Source organism: Zalophus californianus, chromosome 3 (assembly GCF_009762305.2).
Source record: "Zalophus californianus isolate mZalCal1 chromosome 3, mZalCal1.pri.v2, whole genome shotgun sequence".
Classification (NCBI taxonomy): Eukaryota; Metazoa; Chordata; class Mammalia; order Carnivora; family Otariidae; genus Zalophus; species Zalophus californianus.
In genome coordinates this window covers 36756996-36777948 of record NC_045597.1, presented here as the reverse complement: position 1 = coordinate 36777948, position 20953 = coordinate 36756996, and the positions used below count along the sequence as shown (strand labels likewise).

Below are 20953 nucleotides of genomic sequence, written 5' to 3'. Positions count from 1 at the left end.
ATGGGAGGAGCAAAGGGAGAGGGACAAGCAGACTCTGCTGAGCACAGAGCACAGAGTCCAAGGTGGGCTTGATCCCAGGACCCTGAGATCATGACCTGAGCCAAAACCAGGGGCTGGAGGCTTAAACGACTGAGCCACCCAGGGGCTTTTGCTGCTTCCTTCTGATTCTTTAATAACAAAGTTCTTTAATAGAGATCAAACGTGTAACCACAGTCTATTGTTGCCATCTATATATATTGTGGATTAGGGTGCCTGGACGGTTGAGTGAGTTAATAGTCTGCCTTCAGCTCAGGTCATGGGATGGAGCACCCCCCTACTGGCTCCCTGCTCAGCAGAGAGTCTGCTTCTCCCTCTCCCTCTACCCTCTGCTCTGCTCATGCCCTCTCTCTCTCTCTCTCTCAAATAAATAAATAAAATCTCAAAACATATATATATATATAGAGAGAGAGAGAGAGAGAGAGAGAGAGAGAGAGGATAATTATATCACTTATCAGACACAAACATATGGCAGTTTTATTATTTGTGTTGTGTACCATATAAGACAAGTTAAAGAAGACAAATATTCATGGAATGTTTTCCACGAACTATAGAAAAGTAAGAATAAAACCTTCAAATGTGGGGCGGAGCAAGATGGTGGAGGAGTAGGAGACCTGGATTTCGTCTGGTCCCAGGAATTCAGCTGGATAGGGATCAAACCATTCTGAACACCTAGGAACTCAACAGGAGATCGAAGGAAAGAATAGCAGCAAATCTCTGAACAGAAAAGCAACCACTTTCTGGAAGGTAGGACGTGCAGAGAGGTGAATCTGAGGCAATATTTGGGAAGATAGACAGTGGGGGAGGGGGCCTCCGTCGGCCGCTTCTGGCAAGTGATAGAGCAGCGGAGCACAAAATCGAAACTTTTAGAAGTCGGCTCCACTGAGGAATGTCACTCCAGTGGCTAAGTGGGGGGTGGAACCCTCGCAGGACAGTGTGGTCTCAGGACCCTCAGGGTCACAGAAACACCAGGGTTGCCTGAATGCAGCAGAGCTCCCTGATATCTGAGCGGGGAAGCCGGCAGCAGAGATGGAGCCGAGGCAAGGGCTCTCAGCTCGGGGTTGCCATAAACCATGATCAGCAGCACAGTCGGGCCACTGCTCCTCCAGCAGGGACCCAACAAGGGGCAAATCCAGGTAGACTCCCCTTCCTCCCCTGTGAGGAGTGATGCGGGAGCGCACCACAGGGATCTGCTGGGTTTGGAGACGCCACAACGAGTCGGGTGCCAGAGATAGAAATGCTCGGTCACAGGCCATGTGAGCATGGAGTGCGGCTGGGGACGGGGGAGATGGGAGTGACTGACTGCTTTTCTTTGGGGGCGCACTGAGGAGCAGGGCCCTGAGTTCTTGGCTCCTCTGGGTGGGAGATTGGGAGGCCGCCATTTTCACTCTTGTCCTCCAAAGCTGTACGGAAAGCTTGCAGGGAACCAAAGCTCCCGAGAGTAAACCCGAGCAGGGGAGGGGCAATTCCGACTCTGGCAAAGACATTTGGGAACCACGACAACAAGCACCTGCCCCGGAAGATCAGCAAGAATGCCGGCCAATACCAAGTTTACCGATCAATGAGAACGGTAGAACTCCAGCACTAGGGGAATACTGCACATAGAATCCATGGCTTTTTACGATGATTCTTAAGACTTTCAAAGTTAATTTTTTTTAACTTTTTTTTTTTTGGAACTTTTCTTTTTCCCTTTTGCAACGAACATTTTATCAATAACTTTTTTAAAAAATATTTTTTATTTTTCATTTTTAGAGTCATATTCTATCCCTTCAGAGTAGTTACCCTTCTTTTTGGTATATATATATCTATATCTATATATAGATATAGATATATATATATATAAGTTGTTCTCTCTTTAAAATTTTGAGATACAGTTTCTTCTAACAGATCAAAATATACCCTAAATCTCTAGTGTATGGCTTTGTTCTAGTCTCCAGCCTGATCACATTCTCTACCTTTTTTTTATCCTCTTCTTTCTTTTTCAACCAACTTCTTATCAATTCCTTTTATAAAATCTTTTATAATTTTCATCTTTACAGTCATATTCCATCCCTTCATTGTATTAATGCTTATTTTTGTACATATATAACTTTTTCTTTCTTTAAAATTTTGGGAGGCACTTTCTTCTAACAGACCAAAATACGCCCAAAATCTAGTGTGTGGCACTGAACTATGCACCAGCCTGATCATATTTGATCATATTCTGTTATTTTAGTTTTGTTTCATTTTTGTTTGTTTTTATCTTTTTCTTTCTCTTTTCTTTTTTCTTTTTCTCTTTTCTTCTTTCCCTTTCTTTCCCCCCAGTTTCAGGTCTTTTCTGATTTGTTTAGTGTATATTTTCTGGAAATGTTGTTACCTTGTTACTTGTTCTCTCATTCATCTATTCGCCTCTGCACAAAATGACAAGATGGAAAAAATCACCTCAACAAAAAGAACAAGAAGCAGTACCAACTGCAAGGGACCTAATCAATATGGATATAAGGATGATGTCGCAACTAGAGTTCAGAATGATGATTTTAAAGATACTAGCTGGGCTTGAAAAAAAATGGAAGTTATTAGAGAAACCCTTTCTGGAGAAATAAAAGAACTAAAATCTAACCAAGTCAAAATCAAAAAGGCTATTAATGAGGTGCAATCAAAAATGGAGGCTCTAACTGCCAGGATGAATGAGGCAGAAGAGAGAATTAGTGATATAGAAGATCAAATGATGGAAAATAAAGAAGATAAGAAAAAGAGAGATAAACAACTACTCGATCACGAGGGCAGAATTAGAGAGATAAGCGATACCATAAGACGAAACAACGTTAGAATAATTGGGATTCCAGAAGAAGAAAGAGAGAGAGGGGCAGAAGGTATATTGGAGCAAATTATAGCAGAGAACTTCCCTAATGTGGGGAAGGAAATAGGCATCAAAATCCAGGAGGCACAGAGAACCCCTCTCAAAATCAATAAAAATAGGTCAACACCCCAACATCTAATAGTAAAACTTATGAGTCTCAGAGACAAAGAGAAAATTCTGAAAGCAGCTCAGGAGGAGAGCTATATAACCTACAATGGTGGAAACATTAGATTGACAACAGACCTATCCACAGAGACCTGGCAGGCCAGAAAGGACTGGCATGATATATTCAGAGCACTAAACGAGAAAATTATTCAGCCAAGAATACTACACCCAGCTAGGCTGTCATTAAAAATAGAAGGAGAGATAAAAAGATTCAGGACAAACAAAAACTAATAGAATTTGCAAACACAAAACCAGCCCTACAAGAAATATTGAAAGGGGTCCTCTAAGCAAAGAGAGAGCCTAAAAGCAACATAGACCAGAAAGGAACACAGACAATATACTGTAACAGTCACCTTACAGGCAATACAATGACACTAAATTCGTATCTTTCAATAGTTACCTGAATGTAAATGGGCTAAATGCCCCAATCAAAAGACACAGGCTATCAGATTGGATTAAAAAACAAGACCCTTCGATATGCTCTCTGCAAGAGACTCATTTTAGACCCAAAGACACCCCCAGATTGAAAGTGAGGGGGTGGAAAACTATTTACCATGCTAATGGACACCAAAAGAAAGCTGGGGTGGCACTCCTTATATCAGACAAATTAGATTTTAAAACAAAGATTGTAATAAGAGATGAAGAAGGACACTATATCTTCCATAAAGGGTCTATCCAACAAGAAGATCTAACAATTGTAAATATCTATGCCCCTAACATGGGAGCAACGAATTATATAAGGCAATTAATAACAAAAGCAAAGAAACACATTGACAACAGTACAATAAAAGTGGGAGACTTTAACACCCCTCTGACTGAAATGGACATCATCTAAGCAAAAGATCAACAAGGAAATAAAGACCTTAAGTGATACACTGGACCAAATGGACTTCACAGATATATTCAGAATATTCCATCCCAGAGCAACGGAATACACATTCTTCTCTGTGCCCATGGAACATTCTCCAGAATAGATCACATCCAAGGTCACAAATTAGGTCTCAACCAGTACCAAAAGATTGGTATTATTCCCTGCATATTTTCAGACCACAATGCTTTGAAACTAGAACTCAATCACAAGAGGAAAGTCAGAAAGAACTCAAATACATGAAGGCCAAACAGCATCCTACTAAAGAATGAAATGGGTCAAACAGAAAATTAAAGCAGAATTAAAAACATTCATGGAAACCAATGAAAATGAAAACAGAACTGTTCAAAATCTTTGGCATACAGCAAAGGTAGTCCTAAAAGGAAAGTATATAGCAATACAAGCCTTTCTGAAGAAACAACAATGGTCTAAAATACACAACCTAACCCTACACCTAAAGGAGCTGGAGAAAGAACAGCAAACAAAGCCTAAACCCAGCAGGAGAATAGAATAAATAAAGATCAAAGCTGAAAGCAATGAAATAGAAACCAAAAGAATAGTAGAATAGGTGCAACTGGGTGGCTCAGTGGTTAAACGTCTGCCTTCAGCTCAGGTCATGATCCCAGGGTCCTGGGATCAAGCCCCATATCGGGCTCCCTGCTCCACAGGAAGCCTCCTTCACCCTCTACCATTCCTCCTGCCTGTGTTCCCTCTCTTGCTGTGTCTCTCTCTCTGTCAAATAAATAAATAAAATCTTAAAAAAAAAAAAAAGAAGAATAGAATAGATCAACGAAACTAGGAGCTGGTTCTTTGAAAGAATTAACAAGATTGATAAACCCCTGTCCAGACTTATCAAAAAGAAAAGAGAAAGGACCCAAATCAACAAAATGATGAATGAAAGAGAGATCACAACCAACACCAAAGAAATACAAGTATACGAACATATTATGAGCAACTCTATGCCAGCAAATTAGATAACCTGGATCTCCCTAGAGATGTATCAACTACAAAAACTACAAAAACTGAACCAGGAAGAAATAGAAAACCTGAACAGACCTATAACATATAACCAGTAAGGAAACTGAAGCAGTCATCAAAAATCTCCCAACAAACAAAAGCCCAGGGCCACATGGCTTCCCAGGGGAATTCTACCAAATATTTAAAGAAGAATTAATATCTATCCTTCTGAAACTCTTCCAAAAAAATAGAAATGGAAGGAAAACCTCCAAACTCATTTTATGAGGCCACCATTACCTTGATCCCCAAACCAGACAAAGACCGCATCAAAAAGGAGAATTACAGACCAATATCTTTGATGAACATGGATGTAAAAATTCTCACCAAAATACTAGACAATAGGATCCAACAGTACATTACATTACAAGGATTATTCACCACAACCAAGTGGGATTTATCCCTGGGCTGCAAGGTTGGTTCAACACCTGCAAATCAATCAATGTGATACAATACATTAATAAAAGAAAGAACAAGAACCATATGATCCTCTCAATAGATTCAGAAAAAGCATTTGACAAAGTACAGCATCCTTTCTTGATCAAAACTATTCAGAGTATAGGGACAAGGGTACATACCTCAATATCATAAAAGCCATCTATGCAAAACCAACAGCAAATATCATTCTCAAAGGGGAAAAACTGAGAGCTTTCCCCCTAAAGTCAGGAACACGGCAGGGATGTCCGCTATCACCACTGCTAGTCAACATAGTATTAGAAGTCCTAGCCACAGCAATCAGACAACAAAAAGAAATCAAAGGCATCCAAATCGGCAAAGAATCATTCAAACTCTCACTCTTTGCACATGATATGATACTTTATGTGGAAAGCCCAAAAGCCTCCACCCCAAAACTGCTAGAACTCATACAGGAATTCAGTAAAGTGGCAAGATATAAAATCAATGCACAGAAATCAGTGGCATTCCTATACACCAACAAGACAGAAGAAAGAGAAATAAGGAGTTGATCCCATTGACAATTGCACCCCAAACCATAAGATACCTAGGAATAAATCTAACCAAAGAGGCAAAGGATCTGTACTCAGAAAACTATAAAATACTCATGAAAGAAATTGAAGAAGACACAAAGAAATGGAAAAACGTTCCATGCTCATGGATTGGAAGAAAAAATATTGCGAACTTGTCCATGCTACCTAGAGCAATCTACACATTCAATGCAATCCCCATCAAAATACCATCCACCTTTTTCAAAGAAATGGAATAAATAATCCTAAAATTTGTATGAAACCAGAAAAGACCCCGAATAGCCAGAGAATGTTGAAAAACAAAAGCAAAGCTGGTAGCATCACAATTCTGGACTTCCAGCTCTATTACAAGGCTGTCATCATCAAGACATTATGGTACTGGCACAAAAACAGACACATAGATCAACGGAACAGAATAGAGAGCCCAGAAATGGACCCCCAACTCTATGGTCAACTAACCTTCAACAAGCAGGAAAGAATGTCCAATGGAAAAAACATTCTCTCCAACAAATGGTGTTGGGAAAATTGGACAGCCACATGCAGAAGAATGAAACTGAACCATTTCCTTATACCACACACAAAAATAGACTCAAAATCGTTGAAAGACCCAAATATGAGACAAGAGTCCATCAAAATCCTAAAGGAGAACACAGGCAGCAACCTCTTTGACCTCAGCCACATCAACTTCTTCCTAGAAACATCTCCAAAAGCAAGGGAAGCAAGGGCAAAAATGAACTATTGGGACCTCATCATCATAAAAAGCTTTCACCCAGCAAAAGAAACAGTCAACAAAATTAAAAGACAACCGACAGAATGGGAGAAAATATTTGCAAATGACATATCAGATAAAGGGCTAGTATCCAAAATCAATAAAGAACTTCTTAAACTCAACACCCAGAGAACAAATGATCCAATCAAGAAATAGGCAGAAGACATGAACAGACATTTTTCCAAAGAAGACATCCAAATGGCCAACAGGCACATGAAAAAGTGCTCAACATCGCTCGGCATCAGGGAAATCCAAATCAAAACCTCAATGAGATATCACCTCACACCAGTCCAAATGGCTAAAATTAACAAGTCAGGAGATGACAGATGTTGGCGGGTTTGCTGAGAAAGGGGAACCCTCCTACATTGTTGGTGGGAATGCAAGCTGGTGCAGCCACTCTAGAAAACAGTATGGAAGTTCCTCAAAAAGATTAAAATAGAGCTACCCTATGATCCAGCATTTGCACTCCTGGGTATTTACCCCAAAGATACAAATGTAAGGATCTGAAGGGGTGTGTGCACCCCAATATTTATAGCAGCAATGTCCACGATAGCCAAACTGTGGAAAGAGCCAAGATGCCCATCGACAGATGAATGGATAAAGAAGTGGTATACACACACACACACACACACACACACACACACACACACACACACACACACACACACACACACAATGGAATATTATGCAGCCATCAAAAGGAATGAAATCTTGTCATTTGCAAAGACGTGGATGGAACTGGAGGGTGTTATGCTGAGTGAAATAAGTCAATCAGAGAAAGACATGCATTATATGACCTCCCTGATTTGAGGAATTCTTAATCTCAGGAAACAAACTGAGGGTTGCTGGAGTGGGGTTGGGGGAGGGATGGGGTGGCTGGGTGATAGACATTGCGGAGGATATGTGCTATGGTGAGCACTGTGAATTCTGTAAGACTGTTGACTCACAGACCTGTACCTCTGAAACAAATAATACATTATATGTTAAAAAAAAAAAAGAGGTAGAAGATAGCAGGAGGGGAAGAATGAACGGGGGTAAATCGGAGGGGGAGATGAACCATGAGAGACGATGGACCCTGAAAAACAAACTGAGGGTTCTAGAGGGGAGGGGGGCGGGAGGATGCGTTAGCCTGGTGATGGGTATTAAAGAGGGCATGTTCTGCATGGTGCGCTGCGTGTTATACGCAAACAATAAATCATGGAACACTACATCAAAAACTAATGATGTAATGTATGGTGATTAACATAACATAATAAAAAAAAACCTTCAAATGTTATGTTAAATGAATCATTCACTTCCTTTTGAAGGGCCAAATTGGTAATCCAATTAGGTTTGTAAAATATAACTGCCACTTATGTATAGTTGTCTATTTATTTGCCTGGCTTCCATATGAGATTCTAAATGCCTCAAAAGAAACTCTCTTCTTCATAATATTGCTCTCAGCCAGTATGTGCTTGGCATATTACATTTTCTTTGCTTAGAATTGAAATACAGTTGTCAATATATCCAACACATTATTTGGCCTGTGTTTTGTAAGTGCTTTAAATCCCCTTTTCATTTCATATGAACTCTGGCCCATAACGCACAAGAGATAAAGGATTTAAAGATGAATTATAAGCAGAAGCAGCAACCCCAGACTGAAAATAAAAGATGTTCTTTAATGTTTTCCCTTAATATTAAATCTTAATATATAAAGCATGTGAGTTTCATTAGTATTATACAGATGTCAATATTAAGATCGTGCCATGGTATGGTACAGGGTGTGTATTATATAGAGATGAAGAATTGTATACCTTTGTTGTTATCCATTCCTCCTACAGCATATAGAGTTCCAACTGTAGATTTTCTAGGTTTAGTTCTTGGACTTTGCATTAAAGTTCTTCTTTCTGGCAATAGATGATATTTCATTGCTTCCAGAATCAGCTTTTGACATTCCAGATCATTCTTAAATAATGCATGGTTTTCTAGGTCAGCCAATATCTGTGAATAATACATAATCACTGTTAATGTTTTTATAGGAATGAGTATATGACATCAGTAGTTAAAATTAGAAGCTTAATGCCTATGATATTACCCATATATTGGGAGGGATGCAGAATGTAATAACAATTAATTACATTGACAAAAAAATGAGTAAAATGGAAGGCTTCCATGAGAAATGGAATGGATTTTATTTTCTATTTAATACTATTTATTATCATTTTATTACAAGAATATAAAGGAACTTTTAGAAATCACTTTTTCCATTCCTTTCCTCTTATGAAGTCTATTTCTAAATTGAATATAGTTGCCTCTCTTGGCCATAAACCTGTCTGGTGAAGGAAATTAAAAGGTAAGCTTTAACAAATTCATTGTAACAATTTTCATAAATATTCATATATTTATTTTAAGATATTCCAGGTATGGCTTAAACATCTTTGAAATTAAAAAAAAATCAATAAAAATGAAAACAGTTATCCTTATCTCTTTAAGGATGCAAGCAGATGGAAAGTTGTATAGTAGACAAGGTAAAGTTTCCAATAGTGAAATTAAGAACTTTTATACCAAAAATCCAGCACCTGAGGGAGGACTAGAGTAAGATCGGCTGTTTGAAGCTATAGTATGTTTCTCTTTTGCTACACCAGGATTTTATCCCCCCAAATTCTTCTGTGTACATTTCTTTGAGCACATCCAAAATATCTTTTATTTTTTCCCCTCCTCTTCTGTTTTTCTTTAGACTCTCTTTTTTTCTGTATTCTTTCAGGATCACTTTCTCTTTCTTAATGAATGAATGTTTCATTTCAAGTGACAGCTAAATCTGTCACATAGACTTAGAAAATTAACAAGTTGAAAATTTAATATTAATACACTGACCTTTTCATCTATATTGATAAGAAACTTTATCACACATCTGTACGCAAATATGTATTGAGTGAATAAGTTAATATATGATAGCAGCATCTAACTAAATAATTAATTTTCACATTTTAACCTTAATTGAGTAAATTTATTCAGCCATCATGATACATACATTGTTGGAGTTGACAAGAAGAAAATAAAAACACATAAGATAACATGTAACATGTGAGAAAGAACAATAGTTCTGAGGCTGAATAAGGAATGTAATGTATTAGAGCTACCAGAATACTTTGGAATATAGAAGGGAAGATGTTCAATTAAATTCTTGGCTACATTGCACTTTTTGTATACTGAAATCTTAGTTGCCTTTCTACCCACTTTCATTCTGAACACTAAACAAGAAAAACACTTTTATTTTTAATGGTATGGGTTAGGATAGGAGATCTCTAATGGATTTTTTTTAAAGACTACTATTTTACTCTTTCAGTAATTAAAAAAAAAAAAATTAACCACCAAATAGAATATCTATTTCTAAGAAAACCCTAGTGGTCTTTATAAAGTAAAAGAAAAAAAAAAGGATTTTGATATGACTTTTGGTCATCTGTATATCAAAGTATAATTGCTCTACATCTAAGCCTTTTCCTTTCCTTAAAAGGAAAACAATTTAGCTTTTCCAGTGATAAATGTATATATGGTTGAACTTGGCTCCCTTCAGTTCTTCTTTTTTTTCTTCTTCTCTTCCTTTTTCACCTTTTTGGAGAAACTTTGGGATTAGTTGATCATAAGAAACTGTTCTTTTATTAGCAGTACACTCTAGGAATATCTTATCCAGATAAATAGTTAAATACAAAATAAAAGGGGTAAAAAGAGAAAAAAAACTTTAAAAAATTCAAAAGATATGGCTTCATATCTATATTTTTTTCTTGGAAAACTATAACTCATAATCAATAAGTGTAACTGGAAGTTTGAGTAAGGGCTTAGGTTTTAGATAAATAGATTCATAGCATAGATGTAAATATTTTAAGTTTGACATATGAGGACATAATGGCACTTACATTAAAAGGAGTTCATACACTAGTTCCAATATGTAGATGACTCTTTTATCTAATTAGAGTGGGTTAGTTTTAGCTTAAAAATATCTCTATGCATTCTTTTTTATTTTATCACTGTGTAAAAATAAGGTTAGTACAATATTTAAATAAATACAAGACTTGGGTTAATTTCTTATATTTTAAACTTTAAAAAAACTTGCACATTAATTATATGGGTCGAGTAAGGTATAATTAATTTAATAAATATTTTAGGATTAACAAAATATAAGATTGCTTAGTAAGTTGTATCTTTTATAAAGGTTCAGTCTTGTGAATTCTTATAGTCCTACATATCAAAAAGATCAATGGTGTAGGCTTATAGTTTTTATTTCTTCAGAAAACTTTAAGACAATAGACTAATATTAAATTAATTTAAAAAGTTTAGTTTTTGAATACCGTTTTGATTTCTAAGAAAAGTCACATTGATCACTGAAATATTTCCAACTTGTCCTGGTTCCTTATTTTATATATATAAAATGGACATAGATTAACAGAATGTGCAACATGATAAAGCTAACATCAAAAATATTAATTTCATTACCTACTCAAATGGCTGCATATCTATATATTTCTAAATACATAATGCAGAGATAAATAAGGATTCTCTCAAATTTTTCATTAAAAATAGGTCATTATAAAAGAAAATTTAAGAAATTTAATCAAAATACAGTATCAGAGGACAGTCAACCCTAAGTGCCTACATTTATAATACTTTCAAATAATTTTAAAGGGAAATTAATTGCTCAATGTTCATAGATGTATGCATAATGAAAAATATTATAAATTATTTCAAATTATGACAAGGAAGATATACAAAATAAAACTAAACTTTATAATTTAATTCTATAAAATAATCAAGGTATTCTGTACTTAAATATTTTTTCCTTTAATTAATATAACATTGTGTAAAATTTCTTAATTTTGGCATACCCCTAATCATTTGACAATTTTTAAATTTTATTTATTTTTTATTTTAAAAGAAATTAAATTTTTCATGATCACTTTTCCTTGCTATTGTGTATTTTCAAATGATTATTTATATTGCTTATGGCTACTATGACTGTGTCTATATTTCATCTCCTCTGATAACACTTTTTAGCATTACTATTTCATCCCAAATTAAGACACAAATCAGAATAATAAAATGGTTAAGCTATCTTTTAAATGTGAACTATCTTTAGATTTCCTGCAGTAATCCAAGATTCACACAATTATTGCTCTTCCCTATAAAATGAAAATAATTTTTTATATTCTTCAATTTTAATGAAATCTAAACTATTGTGACAGGTCTTTTGACACTCAAATTTAGAAAATATATCAATATGTTTCAATAATTATATGTTACATAGAAACATACTCATGTTTATATATAAGAATTTGTACAATAGTTGTCTACAAATTAGATTTTCTTTCTAGGATACTACCAACCAATACACCTTCCAATCAAGAATAATCATAATGTAATTTATTTTACAATTTAAAAAATTCTTGGATGTTTCATAAAATCTTCACTGTTACTATGTTCTTACACTTAGAATAATCATTAACTACATCATAAATTGTGTATTAAACCTCAAGGAAAGGTCCTACTCTCTACAAACAATAATGTTTCAAAATATTTTGTCAACCAGAAAAGATATCAGAAATCAAAATATCCTGAGACTCAATAAGAACGACAGTATAGGGTATATTAACAACATTATGTAAAATTCTAATGGGTTGATCTGTGTCAGCTAGGCAGTCACTTTGCATGTCCTAACTCTCCATCACCTTGGTAGGTTTCCTTGTGACTAAATAATGATCTCCAAGTTAAAGGGTAAACATGTAGCTGCAGAATAGAACACAGTCAAGAAACATGTATGATATTCAGAATTGACTAATATGAAAAAACAGGATAATTTACCCATTTCTACCTAGAATTCTCGACAATAACTTTGTTAGAGCATTCCAGTTGCCAGCAATGTCATGAATTTTTATTAGAAATGTTCTTTGCCATTGTGTGTATTAAAACATTGTTACTGTCTTTTTGCATACTCTTCATAAAGTTCCATTTACTTTATTTCTAACTACGGCTTTGGGGGAAAAAAAGAAATTCCATTATTAAAACAATATTTCTTAAAAATTACCATTACATTTGTCATTAAAATACCAATAATTTGATTGTTGATGGCTTGAGAAATTCAACCATGTGCTTAAAATAGCCACGTTTAGCAACGTGAGAATATTGATGAATGTTTTAATCCCATATATTTACACATAGATACTCCTCAAACTGCAGTTTTCCAACAGTATTTATATGAATTTATTTCAGATGTTTTTTGCGATACATTGGAAATTATGACTCTAAAAGGGTATTGCTTCACAAAAATAGAAAGCATTATTCAAGTATCTAGAGTTTGCATTGTTTTTCCAACCTTCAAATAAGAAAATAGAATAAATTGTCATATCATTCAGAAAAAAATTGTCTCCTATCTTTATATTTTTCCTTAATATATCAAAGAAAATACTCTCTTGGTTAGAATCTTTGTCATGATTCTCTGCACTAAATTGCATGTATAGATACTTCTCTAACATTGTAAACAACTCTTTCTTATATCACAAGGAAACAAAATCAAATGCATAGATTTATCTGTGTTGCATGACCTACTCTTATTACATAAAGGGCATAGTCTAACTTTATAGTAAAAGTCAAAATATTTATATTATAAAAATTTGCATTACAGACTTTTAAAAATATCATAAAGTAGTGCTATTTAGGAGATAGAAATTATAGTGATATACTCCTATCATGTTAATGGCTGGAAACAAGAAAAATATCTATATTGTAAGCTGTTTCTTAAGGAATAGTAATACTGCATGAATGAAGACATAATTTGAAAGGCAAGGTGACTAATAAGATCTGTACAAAGCATGGCAAATACATCTATACCTTCCACCTGGTCAGGGAGTCCACTGGAATATGGAATGCAATAATGGAAAAACACCTAAAGTAAGATAAATTTAAACTTACTGAGGACCAAAGGAAGTATTAACTCTTCTAACACTATATCCTTGGGCTATCAAGGTTATGAAAACATTCTCACATTCATAACTGTGTGACAAAATTTCATTTACCTCATACTATTTCATAATATTTCAAACTTCTGTTTTGCTACGGGGTGTTGTGCTAAAAAAAAATCTACTCACATAATCTGAATCTATAAAACCAAATTGATTCCTATTAGAAGTGACAGTCCTTAGAGAACAAGTGACAGTTTCATACATAGTCTTTCAAGTTTTCTGCTTGACAAAATGAATAGGATGAATGATAAAATATTATCATATGCCATAAGCTGCAAGAAAAGATACTACTTCAGTATCTTATAAATAGGTCTGAGACAATTAATTTTCAGGTATTTTTATGAAGCAGTTTCTAAGACAGAGAAACACTGATTTAATGAGCACACTCAGTGCTACAGAAGCCCTGAGCCTGTTCAAAAGTCAATATTTGGGGACGCCTGGATGGCTTGGTCATTAAGCGACTGCCTTCGGCTCAGGTCATGATCCCGGGGTCCTGGGATAGAGACCCGCACTGGGTTCCCTGCTCCGCGGGAAGCCTGCTTCTCCCTCTGCCACTCCCCCTGCTTGTGTTCCTGCTCTCTGCTATCTCTCTCTCTGCCAAATAAATAAAAAAACTTAAAAAAAAAAAAGTCAGCACACGGTCCTGGTGAAAGGAGAGAGTTATCAGAGAACTCTGTAGCAGCATAATAAACTCCTAGGTAGAGTTATTCCACTTTGCAAGGGAAGATATAAACTGCCTCATGCCTAGAGGGGTTTTCTGTGTATTTCCTCCCTCTCACATAGATTTCAAAAACACCGATAGAAGAAAATGGACAATTCCTTTGAAAACTTGGAATATAAGTTAGTTGGTGCACCAATGCTCACAGCACCTCATCGGCTACAATTTGAGTATCTGCGGGGACTGGGACAGCCTAACCTTGCACAAGAGGAACTAACTCAGCTGTAGCCAGGATATCAATCTGCAGCCTGAAAGAAACTCATTGATATGAGTAGATAGGTGCTTAAAGTCCATTTAAAATCCCATTTATATCCGTTGAAAAGAATTTTCGCAAAGGATAGAATCATGACATATTAAGAGACAGAAATATCTTCTCAACCTTTCTGCTGGCATAATCACTATTCTGGCTAAACTACTTGAAGATATTATTTATATTTTTAAATAAATGAGAAAGAGGATACAGTGGAGCTTTCTCTGTCTCCTCCCATGCTGTCATTTCAAAACGAAAACACAAATTACTGACATGCTAATGCTACCATCAGATCCATCTGAATAATTCCTGCTCAAATATTTGAGGAACAGAAAGAAACCACCTACAAAATAAGGATCAGGTTCATTAATTTTATTCTGAATACAGGATATCCTGAATTCTGAATATTTGATTGCCTTAAGATGAAAAAATAATTGGCTGAGCTGACAGTACAAATAAAGAAGAATAATGACATAATCACAATGAGTAGAGATCATAAAATTAACTCAAATGATAGTTGTTATTAGTGACAAATGAGATGGGGTTTAATGTTGCTAGAATTTATAATTAACTTTTAGTTATTTAACATGGATTTGCTATTCCATAGATAGTTTGAAAGCTCAAAATTTCTAAAATTGAAATAAGTGATTACATGCCCTGCATGAACATCATTTTCATCCAGAAAAATTTCATTGCCTCTTAGGTAGGCTCTGGACCTTGCACACATTCATTCATTCATTCATTTGGCAAATATGGAGTCAGCACCTATTCTGCGACAGGTGCTATAATGGGTCCTAGATACCTGCAATCTCTCTCACCACTAATCAGTTCTACTCAAGGCTACCTTCCTCCCCACCTCTTAGAACACTTTTGTTAATTTACTCATGTCTAGCTATATTCTAAAGCATGCATTTGTTTATTATTGCTTCCAGGACCTTATTCAACATCCTCAGACTCACAGCCCAAAAATACAATTCAATCACTTTTTAGCTATTTTAGCTATTCAATCACTCTTCAAGATACCTTATGTATATTGTTTTCTATATTTCATCTTTTAGCTCTTCAAACCTCTTTCCTCTGGTCTGAACGGATCCTGCTGTTTTTTTAAAGTAATATTGGTAATGCTTTTTCCCTCTGGGGCTTCTATTAAAATATGACCCAATCTTCAGAGTCCAGGGTATGTTCTATTACTTCCATGATGACTTACCTCATTATTCAGGCCACAATTGACACAAGTTCTTTCTCTCAGTCATATCAGACTTTAATCAGTTGACATCTGTGTAGTCACTTAAGGACTTCAAGTGCATGCTAGTCATAAACTTATAGGAAACCAGAAAAAATGTCTGTCACCTCTTATTGAGTACCACTGACAAGGTTACAGGCTCCTAGGAATTGCTCAATAACTATTTAAGTGATAACTTACTCTGATTAGAGTATCTATTAATTTATTTTAAATAACATATCCAGTATTGAAGTTTGAAAATATATAATGTATATGCAGAAATATATTCAATAGCACATCTCAAATTATATTCATAAATTAGTCATCTTTGTAAATATTTGTGGTCTTTCAGAAACATCTTCGCTTAACAACCAACCAAATATCTATGTTTATCCCAGGCTCAGCTGATAGCATGCTTACTTCCAGTCATAGTCAATAGCAAAACCCTATTACACAAATAATTCGGCTCTTGGACATTACTGTAAGGTGATTTGACTCATAACCAAGAAGCATTTGATTCGTAACCAAGAAGCACTGAACTTGGATGTTCCACTGACAATTCAAACTCACACATTTAAATCTGAACTTATTCTTTAGCACTGCCATTCTTCTTCTTTTATTGACTTATGCATTCTATTTTTTATTGATGTGTTACAGTATTTCTTTACCTGTGCTTCTGTTTTAAGCTACTTCTATTTAAACGGATTCAAAATTTTGGAAAATACAGTATTTGGATAAGTAAATATTCTCAAAATGCGTCTTAATTCAATCAAGCCTTAATCCATTGGCAATATTATTTAGAAAAGTTTATCTTCTCAGTCAAGGCCATTCCAAAGAGTCATCAAATATTATTGGTTATTATAATACTGCCTAAGATCCTTCCATTCCACTATTCCCTTCTCCTTCCAAAAGCCACTTTACCAGTTGATATCAACTCTTTTCTGAATTTTTGAGAAAGATTAAAAATTTTAATTCTTGTATGTGGCATAAGAAATCATATGCCAAATTCAGACTACTCCCAAATAGTGTCCTAGAACATATACATTCATCATTTACTGTCTTATTGCCTTGTTTTAATTCTTTGCATTACAATTGAAAGTATTTCCTAATGTAACTTAAAACACTGAGTTTAGGCTCATTTCTCACTGTGCCTCCAGAACAACCTTCCGCTTTGATAAGGCTGTTCTATTTACAATCTCCCACGTGAACAATTTCTTTATTGCATCTTTAATGTGATTTTTCATCTTGGATCTATCTGAGTCTTAGCTGAGTGTTCTTGTTTTATCTGTGCTTTCAATGAACTTTTAAGTTTCCCTGTCTTTTCATACATAAATGAATCTCCCTAGGACTTAGACTTGATCTGTAATTTCCTTAATTCATTATTTAGTATTCTATTGCTTATACTTAGTAATTACCAGGGAAAAATATACTGTTTTTATCTTGTTTTTAAGGTTTTGTAGGTAGCTGTCTCATTCTTAAATGTTAACTGTATTTATTTGAATTTTAAAGGTAAAATCTGGAGGAGTTTATCTTTCTAAAATTCCCCATTATCTGTCATCTTATTTTGCAAGAAGATAATTGATAACACAATGTCCCCAGACTAACCATAGTTAACAAGCACAATGCAATAAGTGTAAGGGTCATTCTAAAGTATACTTTCATTGAAATGGATAAATCTGCAAGTGGCCTACACACAATATCCAAAAGAAGTAATTGTCTTAAACCTATAAAGAGCATCTGGTGCTACCAGAAAGATTGAAAATTATTCCTCTGCTTCTCCCATGTTCTGTCTCAGGGAAGTTAATGCTGATGGTGAGAAGCAAATGATGCTCCTGGAAGTACTTTGACACAGATCTGCAGGAAAGCAATCGAAGGGACTGCATTTAGTTTACTCTGGTAAACTAGATTTCCTGATTCCTATTATAATAATGGGCACAGTATTAAATTTTTGTTTTGCTTTAGCACTGTTTCAATTATCTTAAATAAAAACCTTTCCATTTCTCTCACACTAACTATAAGGTATCAGTCAGTATTTCACTTCCCTTATTCCACTAAGAGAAGATGGAGAAAGAATTTTAATCACTGCATATTTGCAGATTTCCAGCTTTCTTTAGATTTACTCCGATCAAAGTCCAACATACCTCTTTTGATCATCATCAGTGAGATAAGTTCCTGTGAAAACATCAAGGTGGATGCATCTTGCAAGTCAATAAGGGATTAAAATAAATCTCCCCAGGAAAGCTAATTCCACTGGGCATACACTCTGCCTGTGGAGTTTCTAAAGTTTGGGTATGAAATGAGTTGTTCAAACATCTTGACTGAACAAACTTCAGGGATAAGGGAAAATATAAATAAGAATATTAATATAAAGGGCATTAAAATAATTGAAATGTGTCAAACCCTATGTCAGAAACTTTGGAGTATGCAAAATGTATCAGTTCCTAACTTAAATCATTCACAATATAATTTATATTATAATGGAGTAATATATAACATAATTTATAATATAATGGAGCATATGGTTATGATTTTCTAGTACTCACAGCTAAGCAAAAGTATATGATGCTGTGTTGGGAAGCCTGTTATATCTGTATCCAACATCCCAGTTTTCAGTTGGTTGACTTTTTCAAAAGAGGAATCATTAAACCATTCACTCTTCTTCCGTTCCTTACAAATAACCCTCTTGGACTTGCATAACAGTTGAAAATCATTGCAAGAAGCAACACTAATCAATTTAATGTGTAGATATAAAGGAAGATAATTGTTTAAAGGGTATTCACCAGGTCCAGCAATTCCACTTCTGGGTCTTTATCCAAAGAAAACAAAAACACTAACTTGAAAGGATATCTGCACCCCCATGGTCATTACAGCTTTAGCATTATTTACGATTGCTGAGACATAGAAACAAACTGGGTGTCCACTGAGAGATGAATGGATTTTTAAGAAAATGTGATATGTTATATGTAGGAATATATGTAGGAATATATTCATCTCTGTGAAAGAGGGGAGTCCTGCCATTTGTGAAAACATAGATGGACCTTGAGCCCATTATGCCAAATGAAATGAGTCACAAAGACAAAGACAAGTACTATATGATTTCACTTATATGTGGGGTCTTAAACACACACACATAAAAAAACAACCAACCAAAAACCAAACTCATAGATACAGAGAACAGATTAGTGGTTGCCAGAGGCAGGGTCCAGGTGGTGGGTGAAATGGGTGAAAGTAGTCAAAAGGTACAAGAAATACGGATAAGGTACTCTAGGAAATAGGAAGATACACTTAATCAAGTGTTATGTGTTAAAGAAATACTTACAACTGGGTGTCTTCCTTAAACCAAATCAATAAGATAAGTACCTATTTGACAGGCATGGAAAACAATAAAGAGAATTTCAAGAGAAAAGGTCATAGGTACAGAGGAATGAAAGGAAGTCAAGTAGAATCCAAACTAATGACATTTACTCAAAATACACTGTTCAGGGAGAGTCTATTCTTAATAAAATCTTTCTCTCTTAATTCTGTATTTATTTCAATCTCCATCCATCCATCCATCCATCCATCCATCCATCCATCCATCCATCCAAAATTCCACCCTTATATATAAAGCCATGTAATCATATAACCCTAACGTTCTTATGAATCCTCTTTTTCTTTCATTCAACACATCAAATCCACTGGACATACTTGTAGTTTCACCTTCAAGCTTTATCTAGAATATATTTACTACTACAGCCCTGGGACGAGCTAACATCCTCACCTGGACTATTATAAAACCTCCTGACTAGTATATCTACTTGTAGTCTGCCCTTTTAGTGCTGGTTATTTTCATTTGCTTCCCTGTCATCCAGTTTGCTCTGTTCTCTGTCCAGTTCAGTTCCTTCTGAAGCTGAACCTTCTGGAACTGCATCACCTGCCTCCCTTGCTCACTTGCTTTAGGCTGGATCCAGCCAATGGGACTTATAACCAGAAAGTCAGGTGGTGGAAATGAAGATAAGTATATTTTTTTCCTTATTCCCTTCATGATGTGGTGCTTCTTTATGACTACAGCTCAAGGAGGGCAGCCACTCTGCCACAGCTTCAAGCTTTCTGAACTATGTAATACGGTTTCCTCCATCATCGCCTTGGTTCCAGTTCCCTGAGTCCTCAACATTCTTTGTTCATTTCTTGAACACTGGCCACACCTCTGTAAGTAGTGCCTTCATTAACATCTCTTCATATGAACCATTTTGGGTAAATTTTATCTCCTGCTGGGATTTTAGTTATTGCGCCATCATCTAGTTTATTTTTCATACACTAGCTAGAATGCTCCTTTTAAGATAGAGGTACTCTCTACTTTTGAATACATTTGAATATTTCCATAATAAAAAATAAGAAAAAAAATGGGAGTATATGTTTTCTCTGCTCAAAAGCCTGCAGTGACTTTCCATAGTTAGCATAAAAGCTAAACTCCTTCCAACCATCTAAGCTTCGCATTATCTATCTCCTGAATACTTCTGACCTCATTGTCCACACCCCTGCTACCCTGTCCAAAGATCTCTATTTACCTTGGCCTCTTTGCTGTTCCTTCTTGCTGGAACACTCTTTTGCCTCATATCTATTTGGTTTTTCCCTCATTTCTTTCATGTCTCTGCTCAAAGTCACTTTTTCATAAAGGACTTTCCTGGACACCCTACCTAATTTGGCAACCCCAAACACTCTCTCACCTTGACTTAGTTCCTTTAATTCATAATTATTTTAATCATCTGAATTACAATGAATGCATGGTTTGTTTGATGCCTGTTGCCCGCTCTCTGCCCTGTCCTCCCCTTCCTGCTAAAATGTGAGCTGCATTAGAGTAAAGAGTGGTCTGTTTGATTCAATGCTAAACACACAGGGCATACTCCTGGCATACAGGTGGCACTTAGAAAGTCTCTATGAAATGAATGAGTGAGTGAATGAATGAATAAATGAAGAAATTTCTAGACTGATTTTCACCAAATGACTGATTCTGGTATTATTAATGGTAGCATTTTGAATTTCTATTGTTTTCCCTGTTGTATGTGTGTATGATTTGCCTTTTAATCAATAGAACATATCTATAAAATGAATTTGTGTTTT

The 20953-nt window shown here is 35.4% G+C and overlaps 1 protein-coding gene across 2 annotated transcripts in view; it reads right to left on the bottom strand.

Moving 5' to 3' along the window:
* Positions 1–20953, bottom strand: part of KLHL1 (kelch like family member 1) — a 382161-nt gene that overhangs the window by 125171 nt on the left and 236037 nt on the right. For both annotated transcript variants that reach the window (XM_027590019.2, XM_027590020.2), the window contains exon 6: positions 8468–8654. In XM_027590019.2, coding sequence (XP_027445820.1) covers positions 8468–8654 — 187 coding nt within the window. The remainder of the gene's footprint in view (positions 1–8467; positions 8655–20953) is intronic.